This window comes from Balaenoptera physalus (genome assembly GCF_965194825.1).
Source record: "Balaenoptera physalus genome assembly, chromosome: 3".
Taxonomy (NCBI): domain Eukaryota; kingdom Metazoa; phylum Chordata; class Mammalia; order Artiodactyla; family Balaenopteridae; genus Balaenoptera; species Balaenoptera physalus.
The window spans coordinates 168015261-168032897 of record NC_138890.1 but is presented as its reverse complement, the minus strand read 5'-3'; the positions used below and the strand labels follow the sequence as shown (position 1 = coordinate 168032897).

At 40.1% G+C, this 17637-nt stretch overlaps 1 protein-coding gene across 1 annotated transcript in view; it reads right to left on the bottom strand.

Moving 5' to 3' along the window:
* CTNND2 (catenin delta 2) overlaps nucleotides 1-17637 on the bottom strand; it is a 943287-nt gene that overhangs the window by 426350 nt on the left and 499300 nt on the right. The window contains exon 6 of the mRNA XM_082458356.1: nucleotides 5358-5530. Within this exon, the coding sequence (XP_082314482.1) occupies nucleotides 5358-5530 (173 nt within the window). The remainder of the gene's footprint in view (nucleotides 1-5357; nucleotides 5531-17637) is intronic.

The window sequence follows — 17637 nt, the reverse complement described above, 5'->3', positions numbered from 1 at the left end:
AGTTTTATGTTCGGCATTTCATATAACGCACAGGAAATTGGACATGAGTGGAAGCAGGCAAAGCCTGGAGAAGACCCAACTTCTGCACCCACCCACAGCCTTTGCAGTATGAGCATCAAGAAGAAGGCTGCGGTTTGAGGAACCGCATGAATGAATATTTGGTGAACCCTGGGCCAGTCACTCAAGATATGGAGATTAATTTTGTATGGTTTCCTTTCTTGCAGCAAGGCCACCTGATAGGAAGAGATAGACTTATGTGCAACTAACTATAGGATATTATATGTGAAATGACAAAATGATGCTTTCAACACATAGGTCGGGCCACATTGTGCCTCTGCCCAAAAGTCTCTACCAGCTCCTCTTTCCACTTCCAGTAGAAGTCAAGGTCATCGTGATCATCAACTGATGGCCAACTTGGTTTCCCATCTACTTGCAAACTCCTGCTCCGCTCTCTGGCCACCTGGGCCTCCTTGCTGTCCTGTCAACATGCCAGGTCACCTCATCCAGGAGCCTCTGCCTTTGCTGTCCCCCAGACAGCCACACAGCTTCCCTCTCTTCTCCTTCGTGTCTTTGCCCCAAACTTGCGGCAAAGGCCCCATATGCCACCCCCCAATCCTGGGCTCTGGAGCCCGCTCAACTTGGTCTGCATTCATTCCTTCCTTATAGAACTCGTCACCTTCTAACAAACTATGCCGCTTACTTATTCACTGTGTTGATTTTCTGAATTCCCATTGCTGCTACTAGAATATAAGTTCCTTGAGGACAGGGGTCATCATGTCTGTTCTCTTTACTTCTCCATCCCAAGCACATAAAATAGCTCATGGCATACGGTAAGCACACATAACATCTTGAAGGCATTAAAGAATAGCCCAGAGATACAGAAATGCAACTGGAAAAGCAGCTCTATTTTGACTGGGGCACCTCACAGGAGCCACACAAAGCCCCAGGTTGACTCAGAGGAGGAGGAGAAGGATGCAGGGGTGGTCTACACACAGCCTGTTTAGAGGCTGGGATGGCGAGCTTGCAGGGCGGCTGAGCAGAGCGCTGGGGTGGGGCAAAGAATAACTATGAGTCAGCTCACGTCACTTTCTGGAAAGGCCTTGGGGTCTGATGGGAAGGATCCTACGCTCGCTCTCTCCTCCAGCCCAGTCCCGTGAACTCATCTTAGAGTCCGAAGAGAATGACTTTCAAGGATTTTAGTATTTTATGGCAATTTTGTGACTCACAGTTCTTTCAGACTGACATGGTAGGGCAAGGCAGGCTATGCACCAGGGCCTGGAGTACAGCCTGGTGATGATCAGCCAGCAAACATTTATTATGTTGAATAAACTAGCGTTTGTTAAAAATTGAAAGAATCTTTGAACATGATATTCCTTTGAAATTATATTCTGACATGGTTTATGAGCCAGATAGAAAACCATTTGCTTTACTTTAGAATTACACACTTTTTTTAGGCCAAAAAAAAAAAAAAGAAGAAGAAGTGTTTTTGTGTTACTTGATTATTGACCTTATTAACCTGGTCTGGCATCTTTGAGCCGTTATTTGAACTTTACTGGCCCTCTTGGCACTTTATGACGATAGGATATTCTAAAAATGAATCTAGCCCGGAAGGAATGAGCCATTCAGAATATTGAAAAGACTGTCACAGGGCTGTGCAAAACTGCTGGAAGAGAGGGATTCTTAGGATAATCTGAACAAAGGAGATGTTACGGGAATGGGATGTAGCCTCCCTACTTTCAAGGGTGTAACACTAAATGCTGAGTAAAAATACTGATTTACTAGTTCAGCATTTCTCCGACATGATTTTGAAGTCACAATAAAACACGCCTTTCACACTACAGCATGTTGAAGCTGAAAGTGAATCATGGTACCAGATCCGCCACTTTGCTAAAATAAACAGGATTCAGCTATCCACAGGCAGCCTCCCTCCTGCTAATGAAGTGGATTAGAATAACCCCCTGGTTTGAATATTCAGACTTCAACCACCCACCTGGCAGGTAAATGAGTGTAGGCCAGTAACCTTTGGCTCAAACTGAAGTTATCACCTTGAACATGCACATTTATAGATGCCTTCAAATATAGCGCTTTGATATCTTTACAGCCAAGTTTTCTGATTAAACTTTAAGGCAGACTTTTAACATGAGGCCCAATCTGTCCTTTGAGCTTCCACTGTTTCACTTCCATGGCGACTGGCAGATGACAGAAATAACTCCAGCAACATAGAAGTAGATCAATCACCATATTGTTTGTCCACATGTATAGAGCTCTTAATAGGGTCAAGTTGTAGGTGTATTTAATTGAAACAGTCAACATATAAAAGGAAACCTACGAAACACTCTTTCGAAATGATTAGACTTCAATTCAGTCAAGAATCTGTCCCCATTCTTACTACTGCTGCCTTAAAATGGTACAACTTCTCTAAATGTGTTGAGTTTTAGTTTTTTCATCTTTAAAATCTAAATGTTAGTACAGCCCCGTTGGGGGGATTAAATAAGAGGATGTATGTAAAACAGATTACTTCCGGGCCTCAATAAATGGTAATGATGAATTTTATAAAATTTTATAAATAAGAAAGCTTTGATTTAACCGTTAGTCCTATGTGTGAATTGAGCTTATAAGATGTTCACAAATCAAGTTGATAATTAACTGATTTTTTTCTTTTGAAACTGATAGTTCCATTTTCCATGATGCTCAGCTATGGGAAATCTGATTTTTTTTTTTTTTAATTTGACTTAATGTTTTCAACTCAAATTATAGGGGTCTTAGATATTTATGAGAAAAAGCCAAGGATGAGAATTAAATGAGTTCAAGATAAAAATAAAAGAAAGGCAGAACTTTATTGTTTTACTATCTACATGTCTTAGAAGTTCTAGAAAACTGGTAAAAGCTAAATTCATACCTTTCATAGGTTAATTTGAGTATAAAATATTCCTTATTTCTGAATATTTCTGGCTTCTTGGACCTAGAAGTGTGGACAGATAGAAGGGTAAAAAAAGGGCTGTAATCCACTTGTTTGCTTCCAAAGGATTCAAAATTACTTATATTCCACCGTGATCACTGTATCATTGTCAAAGAGAGTCAATATAGATGGGAAGATGAAAAACAGTTCTTTTCGAGAATGGGATGCTTTTGAGAGAAAAAAAAAAAAACTATACCTAGAGAAAAAAAATCCTATAGCTTCCATTTCATCTTTTAATAAAACGAAATGAGATTAAAAAATCTAATAACGTTTGCTATGCTAATAACATCACTCAGTATTTCAAACATTATATGCTCTTACGTAAGCAAACAATAAGGACTGTTTTGTATATATGATAAATGCACGTATATCGAATAATTTTTTCTAATTAATTAAACAAAACTTTTTTTTAGACATTCCCTCCTGTGTCCTAAAACATTTCTGTAAGGGAGGTAGAACAGACCAGTGCTTTGAAAGAGCAGTGATCCAGGAGCTGGGAAATAGCACAGTTCCAGGGTTAGTCTGTGTGCGTGGACCTGGACTCAGTGACTTCGAGGTCCGTCCCTTCCCAAGCACCATACACCTCCAGCTCTCCATCTAAAGTGGGTGCAACCTCTGAACCGGGTCATGCACTAGACCACCACGGGGGGGCGCGTCCATCTCAGTGGGATGTTTTATTTACCATCCCCTCTTATCCACATAACCTTGGCATCACAAGAAGGTAAAAGTTACAAAGCCACTGAGGGATCAGGGTTTTACCTGAAAAAGACAATCATGTTTTTAATATTTAGCTGGGACAATCATTTAACTTGAATAGTTGAAATGCACTGAGACTTTTCAGCTTATGCTTCATTTATGTGCATATCACCTATGAAAAGCATCTCACGGTGACCGTACGATGCCATTTTTAAAAAAAATTAGTTTATTTATTTATTTTTGGCTGCACTGGGTCTTCGTTGCTGCACACGGGCTTTCTCTAGTGGCGCTGAGCCGGGGCTACTCTTGGTTGCGGTGCGCGGGCCTCTCATTGCAGTGGCTTCTCTTGTTGTGGAGCTCGGGCTCTAGGCACGCGGGCTCAGTAGTTGTGGCTCATGGGCTCTGGAGCGCAGGCTCAGTAGTTGTGGCGCATGGGTTTAGCTGCTCTGCGGCATGTGGGATCTTCCCGGACCAGGGTTTGAACCCGTGTCCCCTGCATTGGCAGGCGGACTCTCAACCACTGCGCCACCAGGGAATGCATGATGCCATTCTAACTCGCCCTGCCTCCTCTCTGTCTGCAGACATTTCTTGGGGGCCATGTGATGGCTAGGGGCTAGTGATAAAAGATGAAAATGGCCCTGCCCTCAGGTAGCTTTTAGTTTAGTTGGAAAGACATATGGATGCATAATAACCATAAATTGGTGACAGAGATGAGTTTTGTTGTTACAGGAGCCTGGGGTAGGTAATGGGCCTGGGGAAGGGTTTCTGGCCCAGAGGCACTGCCCAATAAATGCAGAAAGGATGAAATTAAGCTCTTCAGTTTGAGGAGTGCTTTTGGGGTTGTGGGTTCTTCATTCCAGGAATGAATGCACAGAGATTAAAAGGTCTCAGGCCCTTTTATACTGAAAAGAAGTATAAAATAGCTTAAAACAAGATAGGCCTCCAATAGATTAATTCTGGAGGGTTGATTGAATATAGCCTGAACCCCAAAATTATCAAAACTGAAGTATTCAGTGGTACACACACACACACACACACATTACAACATTTACATGTTTTTGAAAAAAAATTGAGGTTGGTAGCCACTTTTTACCAAGAGCTGATTTTAACTGCAGCTAATAAATGCGTATATTGAAACTATAAGAACAAGTACGTATCTTAAAGAAATAACTAAGGGCACATTTCAAAATCAAACTTGACAAAGTGTAACTATTCCTACCCTAATCACAATTATCTTCAGTACAGTTCTGTATATGTGTTGATGCATTTATACTGTGTTCCTTTATACGATTAACCCCAAAGAATAATTTCATGCTTTTTTTTTTTTTAAGGAGAGAAAATGTATTCCAGCTGCCCTTACAAACTCAGAATGTATGTCATATTTATATCACATATCAACACGGAAATAGGAACTAGGAACACACTTGCATATTTACATAGGTAAGTATATATAAAGCAGATAGAACATGAGCAATTCACAGACATTCCTGCAGAAAATATGCTTATAATTCCGAGTTACTCTATAATCATATTGTATTATTCATTTCCTTCACTCACAGCACAGAGGGCGTCTCTCCAAAGTTGTAGAACACTCGTAAAAAAGGCAGGAGGGGACACCATAGCCATTTGACAGCCCTGCTTCCTGCCTGGCTCCTTGGAGCCCAAGGACCAACACAGCAGAGGGCCCCATCCCCGCACGTACCTGGCTGAAACTCTGGCCTGCACCTCGGGCTTGTGCGCTGCGGGCAGGGAGCTGCGACGGGGCTGTCTCACCCAGGGCCAAGGTCTGGTTGCTATGGTAGCTGGCTGGATACTGGAAGGACCCTTCAGGTTTGGAATTGAGCTGGAGTGCACTCTGGGAGAGCAGGCTGGGCCCTGCATTGAAAGTCATTTAGAGCAGTAAGTGACAGCTTCAGTGAAGCAGAAATGACATGTATTATTTATTGAAGAGTAGCCTAGAATTATCACACGCACATGATTCCAGCCATCTATGCTTTGATTTCTGAGAACTAAAATGACCGTATAATTCGACTCCAGGTCTTAAGTGGGATTTTTTTTTTTTTCTTTTGGTGGTTTAAAAGTTCTCCAAAGAGTAGATGTTTTTCAAATGATCTCATCCTGACCTACATAAAGACATTTCTTACAAGACAAATTAGTTAATCAAGCAGTTGTTTTTATATCAGACAATATTGGAAACATTTGAAATAACTGAAAGGTCTACCTTTTGATACATGTTAATTGTGTTAATATAATTATATCTCCTACTTAATTATCAGGATGCTAAAACACTCAAAACCTTCCAATCAGTAACACATTCTCTTGTATAAATAGTGATGTAATACCTCAATGCCTGAAGGGTAGACAGTATGTAAAATATTAATAGCTCTCATACAGTGTAGAATTCACCCTGATCTCACATGATCTCTGAAGGCTAGTTATCTTTGCCATCCCAGCAGTGCACAGCAGGAGAACAAGGAGGAGATACAGTGTTTAAATCGGTGCCGCTAAAGAGGCTGATACTACAAGTGATGGAGGAAGGAGTTCCTGGCCTCATTATTTAATTATACTTTGTACGAGAAAATGTGGTTTATTTTCTTACTTTCTTTTTAGATGGGATCTTTGCCACAGTTTGCCCATTTCCTTTGTAAGCAAATTTTCTTTAATCAAATTTCATACTCACTTTGGGAATGAAAAGAAGTACAGAAGAGTGTAAGTATACTACTATTTTCTACTGTGTGTGTTTGAGAGGGAACTGGGATAAGTAGAGTGAGTTGGGTGGAGGAGGGGGGACGTGGCATCACAAGTCTTCTCATGTTATCTTAACCATAGTACAAAGTCACTTCTTCTTTGAAGCAGGGTAATTATATACACATGGATTATGGTATAATCATTATCCCATCCTTAATCTGCCTCTTTGGCTATTTTAGACAATAGTATAATTTCTAATAAGTGTATGCAAACTTCAAGTTCCTTACTTGTTTCTTTCTAAGGACAGAACATGGCTTTTTATTTCAAATGAGACTGCAGATTTGACATGACGTGGGCCATTTTTTTTGCGGGAAAATAACATGTCTTCTCTTAATAAGCATAGGTTCACATAATCTTTGCCTTCAAGACCCTACGCTTCCCTCTAATTCCCTGATGGAACGTCTAAACAATGCAAAAATAGTTTTTCATCATCAGATAATGGATAATAAGTCAATTAGCTAAAACAGGTAAGACTTGGTATTTCAGAATCTATACAGTTTCTGGAAAAAAGTCAAGCAAGGAAATAAAACCATTTCCATCCAGTCCCAATTTCATCATGAAGGGCATAACAAAAGTACAGTTGTAATCCTTTTTCTTGCAATTTAGAAAACAGAGTCCCAAGAAAATAGTATATACCAGATGGTGAAGTTTGCGATAGCTTGCAAAAAATCATTTAATCCATACTAATGGTATAATAGGGCTAATCACCAGAATATAATGCATCTATGGGGAGTGTAATCAGAGTTTCATTCTGGATGCCAAGAACGTATTTTCCCCACTGCTGCTGTTGAAACTGTCAGGCATGGAGACGGGGTCAAGGGGTGGTCTCTGATGCCCAGGCCATGGGCAGGCTGAGATGTGGGAGAGCCTCTGGAAGGGAAGAGGGACCAATGATGGGGCGGAGGCAGATGGGAACTGACTGCAAAACGGAGGAGGATGAGGTAGGTACTGGGACGACAGTGATGAACTGTAGCCAAGGGCTTTCCCCCCTGGTCCCTACCCTCCTTCCTGAAGGTCACTGCTCAGTGGAGGGGAGTGAGTCACGGCAGAATAAGAGAGGGCCTTTAAGGTCAGTGGTCAGCATTCTACCTACCAATGGGCAGCTTCCCACTGAGACTTCTTTGGCTATTTCTTTCAGGACAGTCCACCCTGACGCAATGGTTTGCACTGGCCATGTCCCCTCCTCCACGATAATGCATCTCCAGGGCAATGAAAGTTGAAACAGATACAAAAGCGCAAAGACTTTTGGAGATGCCAATAAAATGGAAAAAAATCTTTAGTGTCATATAAATAATTTAACAATCTATAAAGCAAAAACATTGCATGTCCTGGTTATTTGCCTTTTTAAAGAGATGATGTGACTTTGCTCTGATGAACTTGCATATGTAGCTAGCAAGTCAAACAAACTTGTCAGTTCTGAATAGATCGATAAAATAGTCTCTAGAAACTTACAAATGCTCTCCAGGCAGGATCTAAAGGTGGCACTGGAGAGTCCCATTTTTGGTTTTTTTTTTTAACATCTTTATTGGAGTATAATTGCTTTACAATGCTGTGTTAGTTTCTGATTTGTAACAAAGTGAATCAGCTATACATATACATATATCCCCATATCTCCTCCCTCTTGCATTTCCCTTGCACTCTCCCTAACCCACCCCTCTAGGTGGACACAAAGCACCGAGCTGATATCCCTGTGCTATGCAGCTGCTTCCCACTAGCTATCTATTTTACACTTGGTAGTGTATATATGTCCATGCTACTCTCTCACTTCATCGCAGCTTACCCTTCCCCCTCCCCGTATCCTCAACTCCATTCTTTATGTCTGCGTCTTTATTCCTGTCCTGCCCCTAGGTTTTTCAGAACCATTTTTTTTTTTTTAGATTCCATATATATGTGTTAGCATACGGTATTTGTTTTTCTCTTTCTGACTTACTTCACTCTGTATGACAGACTCTAGGTCCATCCACCTCACTACAAATAGTCCCATTTTGAAGCAATTTCAATCAAAAATATGATTTATGTGCTCCTGAAATATGCATCATGAAATAATCAAATCTCTGCATCTTTTATAGAATCAGTCGTGTATTTGATTAATACTCCATGAAAACAAACCAAGATTCTCTGTCTCATTACTTTGTTCACACATGTCAAGCACGGAACCAAGATGTACTTTGACAAAGGTAATTGCGACAATAAGCAATATATCATAATATTACAACCCTGACATAGCACCTGGCAAGGACAAAGCAGGCAGGACAATAGCCAAAACACCACATGCATTTTAGAATGATTTTCCCATTGCTTACTAGGTTTCAAATGAATGGCATTTATTCACTCCAATTTTAGAGAGCACAGATATACGAGAATATGAAAAAGGTTAAAATTATAGGACAATTCTTAATTACTTTATAATAAAAGTAAAACTTACATGTAACTAACTCTTGATTAGCTTTGCTAACATTACTGTGCCTTGGGGTAGAAAATACAATTTTCCAGAGATTTCAAAAACATTTAGAGTTTTGGGCTTTAAATGATGATTTTTTTTTTTCTCAAGAACTTAGGACTTTCCATCAAGTCTTGTTTGGGCTAGAGGTAAAATTAGGCTGTATTCCTGAGGACATGAAGTATATCCACCACTGGGGGATGGGGACAATGTAAGAGGATTTCTTGGGATGCTCGGTGGGGACAGGAAGAGACTGGGATTTAAAATTCCACCCAGGGAAATGGAATGTTGCCTTTAGTGTAAGTAATTGCTCCAGAAGAAACTTCAACTATGAGTAACAGTTGATCACCATGTCCTATTAGGTCACCAAAAGCAGAGGCCACCCTCTCGCATGTATGCTTCCAGGACATTGACCTAAGAGGTCACAGGTGACTGCTTTGACCTTTCTGGACCTTCTCCATCTCGGGACAGTCCTCAAAGCTAAGCCCAGGAGTCCTATTCAAAATATCTCAGCCCTGGGGGCTAGGAAGGAGAGGGGAAACTGTTTACTGATGAATTGATAAAAGTCAAAAGAATATGTGCCCCTGATCTGCTCAAGACACACTAGTTCAGGGACTTCCCTGGTGGTCCAGTGGTTAAGGACTCCACGCTTCCAAGGCAGGGGGCATTGGTTCGATCCCTCGTCAGGGAATTAAGATCCCACACTCTACATGGTGTGGACAAAAAAAAAAAAAAAAAAAGACACACTAGTTCCAAATGGACAGAGGGGAGAAATTCCAAGGGAACTACAGAGTTGAGGGACATGGGACCCACCACTGATCCTTGGAGAGCATCTTAGTGTCATACCAATATCTTAATATGTCTTCAAATATTAGCATATGAATTGACTAAAGACCACCTAGCAACCCGTGAAAAAAAATGCCTTTGTATCTTTGTCATTATTCTGAGAAGTGTAAACAGGAGTGTGGAGAGGTTAAGCGGTCAGCCAGTGTCGTACACTTCGTAAAATGAAGATGAGACCCTATTCTTGTCTTCCACCTTCAGCTCTGGGAGTTGTGGTTGGTTAACATCAAAGCATATTGAAGTCATATACACACATCAACATTTTAAGGTTGAAAAATCCTTTCATCAGTTTATTTGCGGGAGAGATCTTCATGCCTCAGATTGTGGTACTGTTTCCCCAAAAAACCTCTCCTTAGAGATTCCAGGTGTTGGCTGGAGGAAGTCTGCTGTCCTCCAGGAGTGGGGCAGAAGTCAACCTCAGCAGATGGAAAGGCTGAAGTGTTCATTTCTCATATAAAAATTCAAACTCACTTATAGGTTGTATTAACATACACTAAAACATATAGTCAGTTTCTCCTTAAATTAACTAGATAGTTTAGAGTTTTCCTGATTATGTGCATTCATTATCTTTACAAGGATTTAAAAAAGACTTCATTTGGAATTGCTTATTCTTGTCTGCTTTAGCTAAATATTGGTCCCAGAAAACTGTAAACCTTAATTAAATTACATACTTTGCAATAACAAAGAAAAGGTCAGAGGTCTACAAAGTGGCATTCCCAAGTCATTATTTGGGTCACAATCATGCCGGTTGGAGCAGGTGTGTGTTGGAAAAAAATCCAGGACTGGAACTCAGCAGACCTGGTGGACTCTAGTCCATTTCCACGTTTATGAAAGCATAGATGATGATGAGGAGGAGGAGGAAGAAGAAGAAGATGATGAAGATGAGGATGAAGAAGAAGAAGAAGAAGATGATGATGATGATGAAAATGATGATGAGGATATCAATACCAGCTCACCTTTCCTGAGTGCTAAGTTCCAGGAACTGTGCTGAGCAGTTTACATCTATTAACCCCTGGAATCTTAACAAGATCCCAATAAACGTGCCGTTATCCCCCTTTATGACGACAGAGCTGAAGGTCCCAATGACTGAGACCACACACACAGACGCCTGGTGCAAGCAAGGCAGTCTGGCTTCAGAGTGTGTGTTCTTTCCACGCTTCATTATTCGTTCTCTAAAATTTTAATATCTACAAATTTGAGTACCTAATGAGATAATGGATGTGAAAGTGCTTGGAAAAATATAAACTGCTACACAAATGTCGGTTATTAGTATTATTATCTAATTATCTAATTACTGAGCCACATGATCTGAGAATAAAACCCTGATTGGAATTTGTCCTGAAAACCTTATTATAGTACTGTCCCATATATCAGTGTTTTCTTTCAACAGCCTGTGAGCTTTCATTCTGCAAAGGAGACATACAAGGCATAGATCATTAAAATGGCTTGCAATTAAAACCAAACCAAATAAAACCTAGTGTCAGAGCCAAGAGATGGGGAAGAGAAAGTTCTCTCTTAGCCTGAAATTCCCGTCTTTATCAACCTCAAAACATTCTCAAACTTCAATGCTGTTTAAATGTCACCTCCTCCATGCAGCCTGCCCTGATGCCTGATTGCCCTGGGGAAATTAACCCTACCCCCCCCCCCCCATCATGTTACCTTATCACTCTGCACAGACCAGACTCTGAGGAATTTCAACAGAGACATGTGTACAGTATTACACAGAAGGAGAGTAATAGGATAAAAACAGGGAGTCTGAACATTTATGTGAAGGCAGCAGGACTCTGGGATTAGATACTTGGAGACACTAGAGGCCAGGGATTTCCTGGAGGTGCAGAAAAAGGAAACCGGTAATAATGGAGGAAACCTGAACTGCGGTAGTGGCCACGGTAGGAAGGAAGAGACAGTGCACATTTAAGAGGCAATCTTTTTAAAAAGCTCATCGGTACTTGGGGACTAAGTAGACAGGAAGGGAAGGACAGCCGAAAGGACTGGACACTCTTCAGCTGATCTCTAGCAGGATCTCACTGACACTGCAGTGGGTGCTGGGGAGATTCCCACAGTGCAAAGTAAGTCCTTCTAGAAAGCCGAGCAGACAAGACAGCACTCTTAGGGTCAGGTGCACACCTTCTGTTTCTACAAGTTTTAAGGTGATTTATTGGCAGTTGCTAATTCTGGTCTGCTTCAGTTGAACATCTGTCCCAGAACTCAACAAATACTCACTAAAGGAGTATGAAAAAAGCAAAAACTCCCCTCACATGTCATTCCAAGGGAAGGATTAGCAAGAGACATATGTTGGGGACCCCGTGTTTTGGGGAAGGACAGGCTTAATCTTAAAATTACAGAGTTGTTGGAGATGGTGGGAGTTCACATAGTTAGAAAGGGAGTCTGGGCTTGATTTTAATACTGGCTCTAACAGACCTGACTCTCTTTCTAGATCTTAAAAAATTTCCAAGATCAAAGTTTGGTTATATGTTAGTGAAATTTTAGGACAGAGATGTAATTATCCAAGTCATCAGTGGTGGCAGCTGAAGCCACAAGAACAAGACAAGGTCTCTAAGTGGTAACTAAGATATCAATTTAATTCTGAGGGATTATTTTACCATCAAAAGAGTTATTGACAAGAATGCACTGAAATAAACAGCTATGAGATCTAGGCAATGTCTCGCATAGGCGCTCAATGAATGTTTTGTTAGGTTGTTAATTCAGGATAATCAGGAATAATAAACACACAAGTTGAGACAGACAAATTCAGGACTGAATAACTGACAAAGGCAGCTTTGTTTAGATTTCCGTTTGTCAGGAAGTTTAGAAACATTCTTTACTTACTCTTAGGTTAAACTGACTCTTTCAAAATAATATAAAATCTTATCTTTACGTAGACCATGAAAAATAAAGCCAATAAGATTCACACACATCGATAACCGTCAGAGAATTTGCGTTCATTTCCACCCTCTTGTTATCCAATCTTTGTGGAAGGCTAAGAATAATTTGAAGGTTAAGTATTATTTTATTTTAAATGAGAATAAATTCTTAGAGCAGCAACACATAAAAAGAAAGGGGAAATCTTTTAGTGGAAAATGTTGAGTAAGAAGAAAGGAAATAGTGGAAATTATATATATATACGTGTGTATATATATATATATACACACACACACACACACACAAAAGGGCTATTATAAATTCCAAAATCAATGAGAAAAATTGTCAATTATTTGTAAGGTGATTGAACTGATTTAAATCAAGCTTAAAGCATTTTAGTCATATCTAACTACAAGTTAACTCTACAGCGTAAAAGTACTGACTTTTGCTTAAGTTGCACCATTAATCGGTTTCATTCATAGCAGCAGTTTCTTCTTTATGGGCTCTGGATGAACTTGCCAATTTACAAACCCACTTGGAATAAGAGGTAGTTAGTAGTGATAAACTAGTTGTTTTCTCCTGATCTTCACTAGTAACTTGAAAAGATCATAGGTAGGAGTTTCACTAACCTAAAATCTACCATCCCTAAAATTAACTGAGGGCAAAAGCTCGAGCGGCCCGTTTATGTAAGAAAGCTCAGGGCTGATGTGGTTGTTCCGTAGGCAGATGTGTTCTTAAACTTGATTTCTAAGTCTCCTTCTTCAGAATATCAGTTTCATCTCATCAGCTCCTTTCAGTGTATAATGCTTTAGTAAAAGTGAGAACTTTAATGGTCCCAAGAATACGGAAGTACTCATTTAGTTTTGTTATTTTTTTTTAATTAATTAATTTATTTATTTATTTTTGGTTGTGGGGTCTTCGTTTCTGTGCGCGGGCTTTCTCTAGTTGCGGCGAGTGGGGGCCACTCTTCATCGCTGTGCGCAGGCCTCTCACTATCGTGGCCTCTCTTGCCTGGAGCACGGGCTCCAGACGCACAGGCTCAGTAGTTGTGGCTCACGGGCCTAGTTGCTCCGCGGCATGTGAGATCTTCCTAGACCAGGGCTCCAACCCCTCTCCCCTGCATTGGCAGGCAGATTCTCAACCACTGCGCCACCAGGGAAGCCCACTCATTTAGTTTTTAAACTGATTTAAATTCAGTCAATGCTACTGGCCTAACTAGTCTGCTTTTTCAAGTTTGACTACTTTATGTGAAATAACCAAAGATGGGTAAAGCTTTCACACTAAATACAATAACTCAGTTTCTTTACATCTGTATACAATGGAGGGAAATGAGCAAAATGACATTTATCATAAAAAATAAACTTCAAATATAAAACTTTGGTTTACAATGTACAGCTCAAGAATTTTATTGCGCATGGGATTTTTACATAATGTTCTAATCATAGAATGGTATTTTTATAGCTTGCTCTAGTCCCCAACTATTTCCTTGAACAGTTTTGTCTTTGGATTATTTACCATTTAAAAAAATTAATGTAGCACAAAATGAGGAAAAGCATTACATATATTTCTTTATAAATTAACCGTCTAAAGATAATAGATTCATATTTCTCACTATCAATAACTGAAAAGAAATAGAAAACTAATACAAATCAGTTTAGGAGAAAACAAAATTTAAAAGCTAAATTCTGAAAACATTACAATGTATTTATGGAATTACACTAGCTTAAAGAACCAGTTTTTGATTTGCCGCAAATCACAGACTTTTCCCTAGATGCCTGCATGGTTTGCTCACACATTTATTCAGATCCCTGATCAAGTATCTTCTCACAGAGGATGACTTCCTGGCCCTTTGATCATTCTCTCAAAACTAGAGTGGTTTTGGGACTTCCCTGGCGGTCCAGTGGTTAAGATGGCGCTTCCACTGCAGGGGGTACGGGTTCAATGCCCGGTCGGGGAACTAAGACCCCACATGCCCCAAAGAGCTTTTATTTACCATATGAGTGACATAGGATACTATTTACGATACTAAAACTGGGAAGCGTTTAAAAGAGAAGGCTGCGTGCATCACACACTTTCCATGAGCCGTCAGGGCGATGATGCTTTCAAGTGCCACGTAGCACCCGGGAAGCTTCACTGAACACTCATCATGTGTGACTCTCAGTCTTTTTTTGTTGTTGTTTAATTTACTTTATTGAAGTATAGTTGATTTACAATGTTGTGTTAATTTCTGCTGTACAGCAAAGTGATTCATTTATACATATATACACATTCTTTTTCATATTCTTTCCCATTATGGTTTATCACAGGATACTGAATACAGGTCCCTGTGCTATACAGTAGGACCCTGTTGTTTATCCACCCTATATATAGTAGTTTGCATCTGCTAACCCCAAACTCCCAAGCCATCCCTCTCCCACCGCACCCCCCCCCCCAACCCGCCCTTGGCAACCACAAGTCTGTTCTCTATGTGACTCTCGTTCTCACTCTCTCTCTCATTGTGTGAGAATGAGCATGGAAAGGCAAAGAGCATCATGGGATTACTGTGAAAATGGGTGCCTTTGCAGCCCCCCTTGAAAGGTCCTCAAGGACCCCCAGGAATCCCAAGTGCACTCTGGGAAACACTGCCCTACTCTACCCCGCACTGGCTTTGTCATTGCTGGAGGCAACTACCTACCTACCTGACTTTACAGTATTTAGAGTGCTTGATTTCAGCCTTTTTTGCCTAGAATGTAAATGCCACAAGGGCAGAGATTCTCTGTGCTACTGTTAATAAGTGCTTAATACAGACGTTTAAAAAAAGAATGTAACACCTACCTGTGTCTATAGTGATACAATAAAAAGCCAGTATGTTAAGATTTGATTTTATCAGTTGCTGTTGAAGTGACTTATTGTTTGATCAGTGGCAGTTTTAATGTTTTAACTTCTGGGGGAATCCTATATGACATCTCCATAAGGTATTACCAGGAGACCCCTCCCTCCACTGCGCCCTGGGGAAAAGTCTGCTTAATCTGACTTTCTCACCAGAGCTTTCTGCGTCTTTACTTTTCCTCGCTTCCACCAGCTTTCATCTGACCCTCATATTTGTGTGTTGGGCACCTAGAGTGCCTTGACAATTTCAAAACCCAATTATATTTTCATTAAAAATTTCCCCAGGCTCTAAACTCTGTGCTTGATTCCAGGAGACCCGGATAACACAGATAAGAATAATGTTTTTAGTGAGAAATTTGCATTGTTTTCTCTTGCTTAGGGAATGGATAAGGACCACTTGGTATTTTACGTCTTTGCACATCAGTGGTGGAAGCTGAAGCCACAAGAACAAGACAAGGTCTCAATTCCGAGGTCTGCCTCTGAGCTGGTGACCTCTTTGGAGAAGGTATAGCATGCTTCTTAAATGTCTATGTGAAAGAAGGAAATTTAAGAGAAAGAAGTGAACATTAGCTGAAAAACAGGTGGAGAGACAATCTGGAGGGAAAGATAATGATAGCTCCCTGGAGGATATCGCTACAGCCTGTGTGCTACCTGGGTGATTTCCCTCACCTTTTGCTCACACCTTCCACTGCTAACTTCCCATTGGCTCTATAATGCCAAAGGCAGTGGAGGAGGTGGGTGTGAGAGAATTTGGAAAGGAAACAAAAGGACACATGTAGCATCAGACAACTTTAGGCTTGAACCATGACAAACTTCTGCAGAGGAGACTCTTGTGTTTGTATTTCAAAAATTTGGACCAAAGGGCATATGATGAAGTAATTTCACAAGAAATGAACAATTCAAGGATGTACTCAACTAACTTGAATAAATGCATGTCCAGGAAAGGACTTGGGGTCTCCAGAGCCCAGGTGACAGTCGACAACCACTGGTAGAGTGAGGGGAACAGTAGGACTTGAATCCAGGTCTTATGGTTCCAAGGGCGGGATGGGCTACCTTGAACCCCTACCCAGAGGCTTTCCACCCCATCGGGTCTAACTGAGGACCTAGTTTCCACCATAACAGCTTATCAATATTGTGAGCCACATTATGTATATATCTATTATTTTGATTATTCTAATTACTATAAAAATCTTATACTCTTAAACCACTTCTGAATCCTTTGTTGCCATGCTTACCAGGAGTTATGAAAATATTCACTTCACAAGGATGTCTCTTACCTTTGTTATTATTACATAAGAATATATGGGATAATATTTTATAGCATTTTAATAACCTGATCTCTCAACAATTTTCTCACCGCATAGAATTAAGTATATTCACAGTAATTAAATGAAAATGACAGACTGTAAATCAAGAGTAAGTAATATATTCCAGTCTGTCAAACTACATATGATTATTCTATTTGGATTTTACCTGCTCAGAATGGTAACTTACATGATTGATTCTTGATTTCTTGAATATATTCTGATTTGAGAACTCAATAAGATAACACTCCTTTCTTTGCCATAATACTCAGAATATCTTAAGTTCCTAAGATTTCCTTCCTACTGAATGCTGGGATTTTCTAGGATATGGTGGAATTTCAATTTGTCCAGCTGCTATAGAAAAATAATTGCTATTTCAAAATATAATAATTAAACAAATTAACAATCTCTATAAACATATAGGCCCTTTTCCCCCAAGTTGTCCATTCTCTTTCTGATTTCGACTGACAAATACTTTCACTAATTTTTGGCTGAGATATAATGACCCTTATTTCTGAGTTTGTATCGCCAAGGATGCATGGAATAAATATGGCACTTGGTCCATGGCAGTTTAGGTCAAACTGTATATTATATGAGAAGCTAATGGCCCTGAGCTTCTGTCAATAACTTTTTTTTCCCAGTAAAGCAGCAGCAATTCTGGTGACTCGGTGACACGTATTTATTAGAACTGAAATTACACAGCTGGCAGTCACAAAATAGTGGTGAGGTGGCAGAGGTTGTACACATGATTTACATACTGTTTACGATAGCACTTTGTAAAAAATGCAAAGTGTTGGACAACACTGATAACTGTAGGACACTACAGTCTGTATACTAGAGCAGTTATTGCTTGCCTTAGGGTCAAGAAGATGGGTTTACTAAGATTCAAATTTTATTTTAAACAGATCTTGGAAAGA